Consider the following 15,875-nt stretch of genomic DNA (forward strand, 5'->3'; position numbering starts at 1 on the left):
CCACCAGTACATTTTATTTTCTTTTAACTAAATTAAGATCATACCACATAATCCATAAGTAAAATATATTGTAAAAATACCCTCAAATTATTAATACACTCACCACTAAACCATCAGCCTATCGGTACCCTGCAGGTATTAAATCTTTCTCTAATTAAAAAAGCTACCTTTGTTGTTTTCTAGTGATTGGCCTGCCTACTGTGCTAGCATTACAGGTACTCTTCTCATTGCTATATTATTATCCTATGTTCTAATATCTGACAAGACCCCCTCTCTCTATTTTCTTTTTCCAAACTTCTTTGATCCATATCATCCTTTTCCTCTAAAAATTTAGCTATCAATTTCTCCAGTTCCAAAGATTTTTGGAATATTTGGTAGGAATAAAAAATCATTTTTGGTAAATTCTAGAAAAATTAATACTTTTAAATTGAGTCTTTTGAAATGCATATCATTTAATTGCATCCCCCATTCTGTCAAAGCCAACATCTTTATTTTCATATACAAATTTAAGTTTCACATTCTCATTCAAAAAAAGTAACTTATACTTTCAGCAATATGAGAGATTTTATTACCCTGGCTCACTGCGTATATATACCCCAGCATGTGGCATAACACACCACAGGATCTCAAACGAATGAGGTGTAGTCAAGAGAACACATTAAAACTTGTATATATGTCTGCAACTAAAGGTAAATATGTAAATGTAGACAACTAATATGAAGGAATGTACACGAATTAAAATTGTCGTTATCTGCATGGCCAGGTATTTTCCTGATTTGCGGAAGAACTGCACATCCCACCCCATCTCCAAAATAACTTTAATAATGAAGGTAGGTGTTTTGTTTATTGGCTTTTTTAATTTACCCCTGGGATACAAAAGCTGATATATAAAAGTCCTACTAATGCAATATCAATCCTCTACATAATGGCCAATTGTTTTAAAATATACATTAATTATAATGTGTTTATGTGAGACACTCAAATAATTACATCTGATATTATCAAAACTCTTCTATAAAAACCCTCTTAAGAGAAAATATAACAATATACAATTAAAGACACAGGACTCTTAAGTTGATGGGAAAGGCAACCATGCCAGAACATGTCACCTGGTTACTCAAAAAAGCTCTGCGATATCACACTAAGTTATCATATATTCATTTTTTTAATGCTTTCTCTAAAAGCACTGAGACCTCCAAAACACAGAATGTAGAATCAGAAGTTTCACATAAAAATACAGTCACTTCTGAGAGAAAATGACCTCAGCTACCAGTAAACTGATGGAACTGTTAATGCAAATTCCAAACAAAACAAAATCTTACTTTTCTGAGATCAGTTTAAAAAAAAAAATCTATTTTTCCAATTGTAGCATTATTTATTCTGCTTTTGTAAAATATGCTACTTCACCTTTAACAAGTTTGGGACTTGTTAATGTCAACATCCCAGCATGCCCTGATAGATCAAGGCCACTAGCAAGCCATACTGGTCCACACAGAATGTCTTCTTTATGATCTTCTAAAAATGGACATAATCTAAGACCTAAAAAGAAAAAATACATATTTTCTTTTAAATTAGTTTGCAATTTAAAAATATGAAATAAGCAAATATCCATCCCAAATGTAATACCACCACACAAAATACCACACTTAGAATGTGTTCAAATAAGAATTCACTATCACGCTAAGGAACTATAATCAAAGATCTGATATATTTTCAAATATCTGATATATGTTGTTTTCCATTCCCATATTATTTACATTCACCTTGATCATCAAAAACTATTATAAAACCATGACATGATTTTAAATCCCAATATATTAAAAAAACAAGAATGCGAGTATTAGCGCAGCTGCGTTCACAAAGATGAGCTGAAAGTTAAAGCATATTGCCAAAGCAGAATTACAGGTTATTTTTTAATTGTTTTTAAAACCAAGTTTTTGCAAGCCATAAGGAAATCTCTGCCCAACATGATGCATTTGGATCACTACTCCTTGTACTGTCATGGACAACAGCTCTATAATTTAACTCACACTGTGATTCCTCTACATCCATGTGCTGCATTTCTTCATTCAAATCAACCAGGGACGGTTTCCCATTTTGTTCCACTTCAATGTTAAGAGCTGGAGACAAAGGAAAGGTGATCTGCCTATCTACTGCTGTTTCTAGAGGATAAAAATATTAGTAAACTTAATTTTGCTTAATATCAATAATTTATGTGCCTGAAATTCTAAAATTTTCTGTTAAAATGGGAACACTGTGATTTTTATCACAGATGCTACAAAATGTTTGTCAGAAGAAGAAAAAAAATTAGATTCTATTAATCGTCTCATACGCTCCTTTCAATGGTACTAAAATATTCACCTGAGAAATAATTTGCTGGCAACTAAAGTAAAAGTTCTTACCCTATGTTGCAGAGTACAAGTTTTAAAAATACCAATGCCTAAGCCCTAGACACAGTTAAATCAGAATCTGCCATGATTCAAAAGAATGCACCACACACACAAACACACACACATATACACAAACACATACATATGTATTTTGAAAACAAGAAATTTTTCAGGTTTCACTGTTTCTACTCCCTGGTGTAAAGCTGCCCTTTTACTCTGAAATTATCCCCAGCCTTTTAAATTAACCTATTAAGGAGAAAACACTGATGAGTAACGTCTAGTTCCCAACATACTAAATGTATACAATCTATTTAAACTGAGTAAAATGACTCAATATATCAAATTCTGAACTTGTAAGAAAAGTAAATAAAGCTGGGTGTATTTCTGGGTATGTTTCTGTATTAAATGAAAGGTTAGGTTTCACTACTGATCTTAAAAGAATATGTGACTTCCATCAACAAAGTTCTTTTCCCAATCAAGTCTCTGCTTAGGAAGAAAAATGTGCACATCTAGGAATGATGAAAGTGAAACTAATTCAGGAAGGAACCAACTGAATTTCCCAAAGAGCAAAATTAAATTATTCCAGTTTATGTAATTTTATTCAATACTGAGCTATTGAAAACCTCCAAAATATTCTAGAATTAACTTTTCTAAATAAAACCACCAGAAGTAGAGCAGAAAAAAACAACGGGGGTGGAGGAGAGAGTGGAGAGGAGGGACGTGAAACCTAGACAGCCAAGTTGAAAATTAGTTTTTTTAAGAAATCAACTGCAAATATTTTCAAATATAAATTTTGATTCATTCTTACCATTGACTTTCCCTAAGCCCGGAGCTTTATTTTTCAGCAGTGTCACTTGTATCTGTGGAATATTGGTGATGTTTGAGTTCAAAACAAATTTGAAGTCCACGTGTCCAACCATACAAGCTTTAGGTAGAACCAATTCAAATACATGTTCATCCCAGCTGTTGCTGTCAAACAAGGGGAGGGGAAATGCTAAATACAGCAAAAGTCTTTCTTTGGCCAAAACCATATCATCATTAATAACACTTCTCATACTCTCTGATTTGTAGCCTCCAACAAAACTCAATGCTTCTCAATGGGATCAGCTCCCAAAAGAGAGGTTAAACTTAGGGTAATAATTGATCTTACTTTAGAAATCGACACCTATCTTGGGAACTGAACATTCCAATAAACCCTGTTCCTTACACTGTGGACTATTAGCACAATTATCTGCAGATTCCTGGGCCCCACCCCAAATCTATGAGTGGGGTCCCAGGAATCTGCATTTTAAAATAAGAACTTCTTCTATTTCTTAGACATGTCTATTCTGATTTTTAATTCCATATAAAGGTTGAAAAATAAATCTCCAAATCATACTCCATTGATTTATAGATTCATTCAAATGTCTACCAGACATCTCTAATTTATCATAAGTAAAGCCAAACTTCTTAATTGCCCCCTCCAACCTCAGTGAACAGAAATTCTATTTTTCAATCAGCTCAATCCAAAACCTTAGTCATTTCTGACTCTTCTTTCTCACACCAAATGTTCAATATATCAGCATATACTATTCCTTCTACTCCAAATTATATCCAGAATCTGACCACTCTTTTCACCACCTCAACAACTATCACCATGGTCCAAACCACCATCAACAAACTAATAGCATCCAAACTAGAACCCTCACTTCTATCATTGCCCTCCAACACACACAACCACTTATAATCTATTGTCATCACAGTAGTCTTACTGCATCCTTCTAATATACAAATTATTCCTGTATCCAAAACCCTTTAATATTTTCCTAATCTTACACCACATAAAAATCTCACTATGGCCTAGAAAGGATACTTGTCCTCTGATGACCACCTACCTCTTTTGACCTGGCCTCCCTCCCACTCTCCCCTACCTTCACTGCATTCCAGCAACACTGGTTTCCTTACTCTCGCCAGAATTCATTAAACAAACTCCTCAGCGTCTTTGTACTTGCTATTACCTCGGAATTAATGTCTTCACGGAGGTCTTTCTGGCCCCTTATATAAAAAGTACCATACTTGGGCACCTGGGTGGCTCAGTCGGTTAAGCATCTGCCTTCGGCTCAGGTCATGATCCCTGGGTCCTGGGATGGAGCCCTCTGTCAGCTCCCTGCTCAGGCGGGGAGTCTGCTTCTCCCTCTGTCCCTACCCCTACTCATGTTCTCTCTCTTTCCCCCAAATAAATAAATAAATATTTTTTAAAAAGTACCATACATATTTTCTCTCTCACTCTTGCACACATGCACATACCCAGCAACTACTCTGACACCATACCGTCTTATCGTTTTTCATAGCTTTTATGACTATGTGGCACACTAGATACTGGCTTACTATCTTTCTATCCCCAAGAGAATGTAAATTCCAGTGGCAGCTATGTTACTAGTGCCTACAGGAGTGCCTGCATGAAACAAGCATTTAATTATCTGTTAAGGGGTGCCTGGGTGATTCAGTCAGTTAAGTGTCTGCCTTTACCTCAGGTCGTGATCCCAGGTCCTGGGATCGAACCCCACATTGGGTTCCCTGCTCAGTGCAGAGCCTGCTTCTCTCTCTGCCCCTCCCCCTGCTTGTGCTTTCTATCAAATAAATAAAATTTTAAAAAATAAACAACTAAATAAATATCTGTTAAATAGGGGAGATGTGGTAATTAGGGGTCTGGACATTAAGGAGGGCATGTGATGTGATAAGCACTGAACAGTATAGAAGACTGATGAATCACTGAACTCTACCTCTGAAATTAATGATACACTCTATATTAAATCAATTAAAATTTTTAAAAATAAATAAATAAATAAATATCTGTTAAATAAACTTGTGAAGTGAGTGCCCAAACTAATCACAATGCTGGATTACTCTATTTTATTCTACAACTAAGAATATAGAAATCTCCAAAATTAAGGTGACAGATGAGAAGAACAAAGTTATTAATATAAAAAAGTTAAGAGAAGCAACAATATACCTAAGAATTCTATGTTGTTTCTAACAAATACATAACATGGGCTTAAAATCAAATACCTTAGAAGAATGTCTTACCTGTCAGTCTGTAGTTTCCAAGTTCTAGTATGCTGAGCAGCATCCCCATGGTGTTGCTGATGCAAATGTTGAGGATGCCTCCTTTGCTGCTGTTCTTGTTGAACTTCTACCCAACATGGAGGAACAGTAGCTGAAAACCGTGGAGTCAAAGTCTCAAAGCGGGTTAGCTCCACAAGAGATGTCAAGATGTCAAGGGTGAATGGCTGGTCCACCAATAAATCAACTCCTTAACAATAGTGAATACAGAATTTGAAATAGGTTTTAAAAAAATAGCTTTAATTCATGTTTTTTGTCTACTCAATTACAAAACTTGCCAACTATCCTAAGAGTTATTAATGTTAGCTCAGATATCTATATGCAAATAAAGTAACTAGCCCTGACTACATAATGGCCATAATAAAAATCCATCTTGAATAAATTACAAAAAGGGTAATCCTTATTGGAGAAACCCAAATGTAACTTGTTAGAAGAGCCCTGAATGAGCTCTAACCAGCCCTAAGTTAACAAAGGAAACGAAAGTAGTGCTGAAATGCAAGCTAAGTCTTTTTCAAATCAATAAATAACTTTTAGACTTCATCATTTACAAAACAAAATGCTAAACATCAATAAGTACATATCATCTGCCCTTTTTAACTTTATATAAAATAAATTTTTTAAAAGTCAAAGCTACACTGATGGCAGATAAATACTTACAAACCAAAAGCTTCACCAGGACTTTTTCCTACTTTTGTGATAGTTAAGAATATCTTGTATGCATACCAATATTTACACTTAAATTTATACCAAGTTCTATAAAATTATTAAAAGTAACTTCAGGGGCGCCTGGGTGGCACAGCAGTTAAGCGTCTGCCTTCGGCTCAGGGCGTGATCCCGGCATTATGGGATCGAGCCCTACATCAGGCTCCCTCTGCTGTGAGCCTGCTTCTTCCTCTCCCACTCCCCCTGCTTGTGTTCCCTCTCTCTCTGGCTGTCTCTATCTCTGTCAAATAAATAAATAAAATCTTTAAAAAAAAATAAATAAATAAAAGTAACTTCAAACCACATTTCTCAAAGCTTAGAGCTTTTTAAATCAGACTGAAACTGTTAAATATTGTTTGTAAACATTAATTGTATGTCTATAGCCCTTCTTTACATTATTTGCTTCCTTATAATCTAATTCATCTTTTCTCTACTCAGTAGTATTTACGGACTATATATGAAAATTCTTGGGGTGCCTGGGTGGCTCAGTCGGTTAAGCATCTGCCTTTGGCTCAGGTCATGATCCAGGGGTCCTGGGATCAAGCCCAACGTCGGGCTCCCCGTTCAGCAGGGAATCTGCTTCTCCCTCTCCCTGCGCTCCTCCCCCTGCTCCTGTTCTCTCTCTCTCAAATAAATAAATTTTAAGAATCTTTTAAAAATAAATTTCTTTTCCATTATAACAATAACCTATAAAATAAGAAACATCCAGTATGTTAGCTTTTTAAACCAAACTGTATAGTTGATCAAGACAATCAAGTCTTGATTTATTGTAGCATGAGACATGAGTCAGTTTATCTCAACCAGGAGGAAAATCTTGCCTCCCAAGGGCCACCTGTAACGAGGTGATTGTGCTACTGGACTCTAGCAGATAGAAGCCAGAGATGCTACTACTACAGCACAGGACAGTCTGCTCACAACAAAGAGCTGTCTAGCCCAAAATGACAATAATAGTGCTGAGGCTGAAAAACCCTGGCATGTAAGATAGCACAGATTATAGTGATAGTCACTAAAGTTAGCATGTACACTAGTAATCACTAAAGGTTTGCCTTTGATGCAAAGAAAAATGATCAAATACCCAAACATTAAGTGTCCGTAAAAACCAAATACCAACTTTATGTATTAGTTCTATTTGGATTACATCTGAGTTTAAACACACTTTTCATTAAAGATTTATTAACCTTTTAAATGCTAAATTTAGGGAATAAAATGTATTAAGAACTAAGAGTAAAACGTAACAGCGTTGTGGAAGCACAAAAGGACTAACTATAGTCATAAAGGTGGGGAAAGAGAGCTTAGTATAACATGTAAACAGCATGAAACGTAATTATACACTTAAGAAATCATGAAAATTTTATTATAACAAACACTGAGAAGACTAGAGTTATTTTATAAAAGTCCAAGATTTAAGCAGGAGTAACATGTTCACATTACTTCTGAAAAAATACTTCTGAAGGGCAGTATAGAACACAGAGAGGAGAAGAGGCAAAAACAACATACAAAAACAAACCTATCTAATGGTGCACAATGGGGCTATGAGGATCTGAATATACTACCCAAGGGAGAAAATATTTTTCAAGCTTTTCAATTCCAGTAGTAATATTAGTAATATTAGCCACTCCACTGACTTTATACTTTTTTAATCAACTCCCTATTTCATGTTTTTTCCCTAACAAGACCAAAAGCTCCTTAATGGCCAAAATAATGTTTTACCTCTTAGGTAACATCACTAATATTGGCCAACCCACCATAGGTGAAAAAAACATTTTTTTTATTTTAATGTTCACAAAAATCTGTAACTACTGAAAATGATAAATAATAAACAAAAACAAGCCCAGTGAAAGAATGGAAACAAAGAAATGAACTCCCTCAACAAAGTAACCAAGAGTTGACTGTAAAAACTGAAAGAAATTTTAACATTATTTAAGAAAGACTCAGAAAACTTTGACCATCACAAGAATTTGCATTTTTAAAAATTCATTTAAAAACTTCATATCATACCTGAAATGCCAGGACTTGAAGGATTTGATAAAGGTTTGGAACCTTCTGAAGATGGTTCTATTCCTTTAGAAAGAGATCCATCCACTAGTATATCAGCTTCATCAATATCATCACAAGTTCCTCCAATTTGGAGAAAATGAAGCTCACCACCTATAGTGTAGTAAAATTCTATCAGCATAGGTACACGGAATATGGATAAACATACAAACGTATACTACTTAGTTAAGAAACTCAATTTATTTTAGTATCACTCAACAGGCAGTTAACAGGGCTGCCAAAGTGACATATCTTCCATAATTTAGAAATTAAATTGACAAGGTATTACAGACTGAAAATTAAATTTAATTTTAAAAAATGGCAAATACACAAACATTATGTGAAAACAGTTATTTACCTAGTACTATGTGTAAGACACCTATTTTAAATGCTTAAATTCATTTACTCTGTCTTCCCAAAACCCCTTGAGGCAATAAGGACTATTACTGTGACCACTTTACAGATGAGGAAACTGATGCACTAGCTAAATATCTCAGCAGTAAAAAAAATGAACAAAGATTCTTAATTTTTTGAAGTATTCACAATGAAATGAAATGAAACTGAATTTGTTTTTTTGTATTTCTCACAGAATAAAACTGAAAGCAAAGTTAGCAAATATTTAAGACGAAAATCAATGGATAAAAGAATATTCTAACAAAAGTATTTGGAGACTCACTTTCAACGTGACAGAACAAGGAAGATGACAACTCCTCTTCCTGAAAGCAACTATAAAGCCAGACAAAACTGTCATTCAACCAGGGTGGCGTAAGCAATGAAAACCAGCAGAAGGGATGCTACTGCGAGAGAGCCCAACGGATTTAGAGAGCCATCAGCTTAAAGGGCTCAGGGGCAACAAAAATAAGGTGTATCCTGAAGTCAGGACCCTGCCCTTAATACAAAGTTACAAGAAGCAAAAGAAACATGGGGGGGGGTTGGCAAACCCTCCACATAATCCACAAAGATCAGAGGTTGTACACATGTGTTACAAAACCAGATGGGGCCCAAGCCATCCACACATTTCCAGTCAACTAAGCCCCATGCATATGCAGAAGAGTTGTAAGAGGGCATGACAGAAGATAAAAATAAAGCACATAAAAGCCAGAACACATCTGAATACAGCCTTTCTAGTAAAGTTACTTGGGAGCAATCATTTATCAAAATGTTTGGCTGAATACTAAGCTAAGTGGACACAGAGGCAACAAATAAGAAACAAGGCTTAAAAATGAAAACCTCTAGGGGGAAAAAATGACAGGAGACATCAGTGACTGCACACTGCAAAAGAAACATTTCACAGATGTAGTCTTGATGGGTTACCAAACAAATACAAAGCAACAACAACCTCCCAAGAGGGGAAATCAGAATCCAGAATTCTGCAATATTATTTAAAATGTCCAGTACTAAATTAAAAATTGTAAGACACCAGAAGAAAGAATGAACCATGCTTAAAAAAACAAAATCACTGGGAAATATTTCTGAGTTCTCAAGATTTAGACTTGGCAGACAAGAACTTCAAAGAAGCTACTGTAAGTATTTTTATAGAATAAAAGGAAATCAGGTATGGAGAATTAAAGGAACAAATGGTGGAAATGACTTAACAAGTAAAGAATCTCCACCAAAAAACCAATTGTTTTAAAGAACAAAGGGGAAATTCTGGAGTTGAAACATAAAATAGCTAAAATGAAAAGTTTATCAGAGAGGCTCAAAGCAGATTTGAGATGGCAGTAGAAGGAATCAGTAAAATAAAAACAGAGCATAAGAAATTAACCAATCCGAAAAAAAAAAAAAAAGATCTTTCAAAATGAAAAGAATCTCAGAGACCTATGGGACAGATAAAGTATAAGAGCATATACGTAATGGGAATTCCAGAAAAAGAGAACAGAAAAGGCAAAGGAAAAAAAATTTGATGATATAATGGACAAAAACTCCCCAAATTTGAAGAAAGACATTACAACACTGCAAATCCAATCAATTCAATGAACTCAAGTAGGATAAATACAATGAGATTCACAGGTACTTATGTTACAGTCAAACTGCTGAAAAGTCAATGAGAAAACCTTAATGCAACAAGTTAAAAAATGACTCATTAGATCTAATGATGGAAATTAACAGCAGACTTACCAGAAACAATGGAGATCAAAGGCAACTGAATGAGATGTGCAGATAGTCAACCAATAATTGTATATACAGTACTATTCTTCAAAAACGAATGTGAAATAGAGATATTTCAGGATAATCAGAATTTTCTACTAGGAGATCTGCCTTGTAATAAGTACTAAAGAAAGTCCTTCAAGGTGAAAGCACTACCAAATTCTATCTCACACACACACACACACAAAGTACCAGAAATGAGTACAAAGGTAATGAAATGAGTAAAGTAGATGAACATAATATATATTTTATCTCATTTCTTTGAAAATCTTTTTAAAAGACAAAGATTGAATAAACTCTTTTTGGTTGGGTTTGTAACTTATCTTAATGCAACATATAAGACAATGGTAGCACAAAGGGGCAGGAGAAAAGATTAGAGCAAAATGTATTTTACTAGAATTAAGTTAGTATTATTTTAAGTAGTTTGTGACAGATTAAATCACTAAGAACAGAACTCCAAAAAAAGTATTTAAAAAAATATATACACAAAAGCACCAGTAATTTCACACCAAATGGCAGAGTAGGAAGTTCTAGGTAGGAAGTTCTAGAGGTCAGCTACTGAACTACAAAGTGACTGAAATCAACTATTTTAGAACTCTGGAACCTAACAAGACACAATGACCAGAGGATGCTTGATAAAAGGAAAGGCTACTGATCTTTCATGAAAGTGGCCTGCAGGAAGCAGCTGCCATCCCCCATTCCTCAGCCATGTGCCAGCAGTGGAGAAAGTGGCCCACATTTCTGGAGTTGTTAGCTGGTGGCCGGAAGGGACCTTATTTTTTTATTTCACATGTATGTATATATGTATGTGTATGTATATCTTTTTACCGAACTTTAATCAAACATAGCTGTATCAAATCTACCTTTAGCACATTATCAATACTATTTGAAATTAACTTACAACATTAGTTGTAGATTTTTATCAAAAGGCTCAATGAGTCTCCAACAGAAAAAGAGTTTTATGCTATTTGAATACACTCTTATGACACGCCATGAAAATGTAATGTCCTTTTGATTCAGAGTCTGTAATCCTTTTTAAAAATTTTACGACTACTTTTTGGACTGTCATATATACATTTTAAAACATCAACTTTTCTTTCCTCTTATTACTAATCTCATCTTTTCAAGTCTATCCGGATCAGTCAATCCTTAAGAACTAGGAGATAATTTTCAAAGTGCTTAACTTTTCAGGCTTTTTCTTATCCTTTGACCCATCCGGATAAATTCCCTATCACATGAGATCGATTCCTAGAACTCTTCATTGTCCAAACTCCAAGAATACATTAATCTATTTAAATACTACTACTCCTCTGTCTCACAAAAGCATATCTCATCAAACAATTAAAATCATTAAACCCTGACTATAATTCTGGAAAATACTAGTATCTTACACAGATGTGCCCCGGGACTAGGTCACTCAGGTTCCAAATCCAGCTCCATTCTGGATGGCCTATGGCATATGAAATTGTTTTCGTTTTTTAAATCTTTCACATCAAAAGATTCTTTAAAACTCAATGTATGAGTCGCCGTCGTCTTTTTTTTTAAGTACACTCCATTACTTTTTTTTAAGTGGCTCCACACTCAGCGTGGGCTTGAACTGACAACCCTGAGATCAAGACCTGAGCTGAGATCAAAAGTCAGACGCTTAATCAACTGAGCCACCCAGGTGCCCTTACAAGTCTTATGCTTTTGTTACATTCTGGCAGTACAATGTAGTTTAAGCACCCTGATGACAGATGCCCAGGTATGAATGCTGACTCTGTCATTTATTAGCTCTGTGACTTAGGCAAGTTACTTAACCTCTCCTTCCTTCAGTTTCCTTATCTGTAAAATGAAGACAATAACAGTATGTACCTCATAAAGTTGGCATGATGACTAAACGAATTATGAGAAGTAAAGCTCTCTCAACAGTGAACTGGCACATACATGATCAATAACTTCAAATTATCCTTCACACCACAAAGTATTCTGATGGTTTTTCTAAACTTTATCAACTCTAATTCAAAGTTTAATTAGTATAAAGTTATTCTGCATTGCTCGTTTTTAAAATTAATCTATTTGGTTTTGATGTTATTTGAAGACTTTTCTTCCCCTTATTTTACTAGATGTATTTCAAAGAAGGCAATCTGAACCACTACATTCACTACTACCCTTCTTGGCAAACTCTTGCAATCTTTTAAAGTGAGAAAATCTTGGGTTAATTCCTCCCAAGAACCACAAATGAGATGTATGGCTCTCCACACACCCAGTTCTTCTCCCAAGCACTGGTTATAGTTACCTGGGCTTCAAATATCTCCTGGCCCTAAATTCCTACTATACTATCAATAAGACTATTCATTTTGCCTGATATTGTCAGTAATCCTTTTCAAATACTGCTTTATCTTTCCAACTTAAAATATATAATAAGAAAAGTACGAGGGAAATGCACACTATGTATTACTCTGTATGGGGCTCAGATGTTGCAAAGCTGATTCAACCATTAGCCAAAGGTCAAGAGTAAATCACACAAGAAAAATTTATTTGGCGAAACTAGAAATTATTCACTAAATATTTTTATTTCAGGAGGAAATAATGACCAGTATATATACTCTGTGCCAAAACTCTTACATACATTATTTCATTTCATTCTAAGAAGCCTGGTAACAGGCCTTCTTATCCTCGTCTATAAATAAACAAAGATTTACTGAGTTTAAAGTAACTTGCCCAAGGCCACAAATTTGAGCAGATGCAGAGTCAGGACTCACAGAAACAACAGCAGGTTATTTTCTTGAGGTTAAAGCAGAGAAGATACTTTCTGAGAGACTTATTAACTTATTTACAATTAGAATCCTTACCTAGGGCAGTAGAAAAAAGTTTTAAAAAGTTAAAACAGTAGAAAGATTCACCGCTTCATCATAAAAAAAAAATAAATTCCTCTCCATCTATACGGATCTAAAATTCATACGAGGTATGCATATAAATGAATGCCATATACACTGATTTTGTAAGATCTGTAGGAGAACCAAACAAACCAACAGCTTACCTTTGGTGCATGCACACAGCCTGTCTGTGCCCGAGCAGTAAATGACAGAAACAAATGTGTCCTGTTCCTCAGTGCCCTCCTTTTTGGGAGGTTCCACTTTGGCCAAAATTTCAAAGTTTGAAAGATCTAATATTTTTACATATCCTCCCTGAGTGGTTATTACCAGGTGTCCAAGAGTAGAAATATCAGCCTTTTTTTCTCTTTCAATGCCATTCTTTGAGGTTAACTGCATTTCCTCAACAGGTTCCTCACAGTCATCTTCTCGATTATCCAATATATCTGGTGGAAGCAAAATGAGCGAGGTAATTGTGTCCTGGGGGTCTTTGATATGTTGGATTTTTATTGGCTCCTCTTCTAAAGTCACTATCCGAGTGGCATAATTCATTTTATAAAGTATTAAATATCCACCACTAACATTCCTCTGCTCGGGCTGAATTATCAAAGGAGTTTGTACATCTGCTGGTGATTCATGTTGAATTACACTAATATTTGCACCATTCACTACAGCAAGATTTGATTCCAGCTCACCTTTCCGTCTATTACATAGTGCAGAGTTTAATTTATTTAAATTATTCAAGGCCTCTACTTGATTTATTGCACTCAAGGATTCAACAGGGCATGTCCGCAGTCCTACCAACAAATGAATTCCATCAGCACAAGGAGTTAGGGAGTCTATACAAAGATTCTCCTCCTCTGCAAACTTTGGCAGCCTTAAGCACTGAACCAAAGTCCCAGGCTTGGGAAACACAGAGTTCCACTTCTCAGAATCTGGAGAGGTAAGGTTGGCTGCTGCATCTGCAAATTGCTGAATGTAAGTCACCGGAGGATCCTGCAACAACAACTGCTCCTGACTATCCAGCTCCATTTCAATAATCTGTGGAACTGTAAAGCCATCATCATGCAAACTTTTGCTCATTATATTGTTCATCTGTGAAAATATTTTTCCTGCTTTCTCATCAGATTCCTTGATGCTATAAAGAAGCAAAATGGGTAAAGTCCTCCTTACCAGAGGAGAATTTAATTCTGAGTTAGTGCAGGATTCATTGTCAGTTGACCCTTGTTCGGATATACTTTCACCCTGAGTTCTGCTTAAACCATCCAGTGACCTGTGAGAATTACTACTAATGGGTGAGGTAGCAGGAGATTTATAAGTTAATAAACCTCCAGCTAATAAACATGGAAAGGGAATGTTGTGTTGTTCCTGGTGCTTTTCCTTTGTCTTTTCACTCTTAGAGTTTGTTAAGCAAGGATTTGCCCCAAGTTCTTCAAGATCCTTAACGGTATCTTCAAGCACATTGGCCACAATCTCCCACTGAAGTTTTTCAGGCTGCTGCAGAATGCTGAGTGCTGTTATATCAAGGCTGACTTCCATGCCTTCCTTCTGTGACGTATGCCCTTTGAAAAGGAACAATATTCATTAGAATTGGTCCTGAGATTGGTAAGTCATAAATCTTTAGTACAATGTTTTCGTTCATTTTCTTTTCTTACTCATCCAATCAGTGCATTATAATCACGTAAGAAGAATTTAAAGTACTTTAAGGGGAAGTTAATCAAATCTGAGATAAATCTATTCAGAAAAACCACTAAGGTATTCAAGAGAGTCAAAATCATTTTCAATTCAGAATATATTCTCCTGGCAATTTATAAGCAACCCTCCCCCACCCTTTTTAATTTACGAGTACGGTTAAAGAATGAAGACATTATTAGTATCAAAATAATAGGATTTCTGTCCTTCAATTTTAAACCAAAAAACACTCAATACCATTATAACTGTCACACACTTTATAGAAAATCCATGAAACATGATTATAGTGTCAGTTCCCTTTCTTTCACCATTTAGAAGTCACAGCATGCTCTCCTCCCTCCCACCCCACCATGCTAATTATCAGTTGATTATCATAGTATACAATGCAATTCTAACTTCAGCTTAGAAAAAAATTATAACTAGGAAGGAAAAAATCCAAAATTTGCCATTTTAAAGTGAAGCATAAAGTGTCTTCTGCTAATTTATGGCTCACTTAAAGTCAACTACAATATCCCTTAATGATCCTTTGTCCATTGTGTGTTGTCCTCTTACAAAGAGTACAAAAGTCATTTCTCAGTCTCAAACCTCCAAACATGCCATGTCTGTCTACACAAAACCTTGTAACACATGTCACTTAACCCCTAAACCAGGTATAATCTCTTAATATTGAACTGAAAGTCTGAATCATTTTGTTTCTTTCTCAATAGCAAAAATACTATCAGTCAGCAACATTAGCAACAATAATGTGTAAGTCTAGATCTTATGAGGAAAAAAAAACACACTGGAATTGGCTTTATGATTTTAGATAAGAAAAATACAGAAGAGTAAACGAAATAAGTATAAAATAACTCAACAACTCCATGAAAGTTTGAAAGCTGCCCAAGTAATGTGCAAATGAGATTCATGGAACATCATACACTTAACATATACCGAAAGTTCTGCTCACACCATT

The 15,875-nt window shown here is 35.2% G+C and overlaps 1 protein-coding gene across 15 annotated transcripts in view; it reads right to left on the reverse strand.

The window, feature by feature from the left end:
- BIRC6 (baculoviral IAP repeat containing 6) overlaps positions 1-15,875 on the reverse strand; it is a 235,638-nt gene that overhangs the window by 165,207 nt on the left and 54,556 nt on the right. For 11 of the 15 annotated variants that reach the window (XR_004625038.1, XM_034659672.1, XM_034659667.1 and 8 more), the window contains exons 10-15: positions 13,399-14,793; positions 8,193-8,342; positions 5,457-5,682; positions 3,199-3,359; positions 2,031-2,162; positions 1,408-1,539 (exon numbers count right to left, since the gene is read on the reverse strand). Coding sequence is in view for 14 of the 15 variants with exons in the window: in XM_034659672.1 (XP_034515563.1) it covers positions 1,408-1,539; positions 2,031-2,162; positions 3,199-3,359; positions 5,457-5,682; positions 8,193-8,342; positions 13,399-14,793 (2,196 nt within the window). In the remaining variant the exon portion in view is untranslated. The remainder of the gene's footprint in view (positions 1-1,407; positions 1,540-2,030; positions 2,163-3,198; positions 3,360-5,456; positions 5,683-8,192; positions 8,343-13,398; positions 14,794-15,875) is intronic. The other 4 variants (XM_019803711.2, XM_019803710.2, XM_011229807.3 and 1 more) reach the window with 2 other exon arrangements.

This window comes from Ailuropoda melanoleuca, chromosome 4 (genome assembly GCF_002007445.2).
Source record: "Ailuropoda melanoleuca isolate Jingjing chromosome 4, ASM200744v2, whole genome shotgun sequence".
Taxonomy (NCBI): domain Eukaryota; kingdom Metazoa; phylum Chordata; class Mammalia; order Carnivora; family Ursidae; genus Ailuropoda; species Ailuropoda melanoleuca.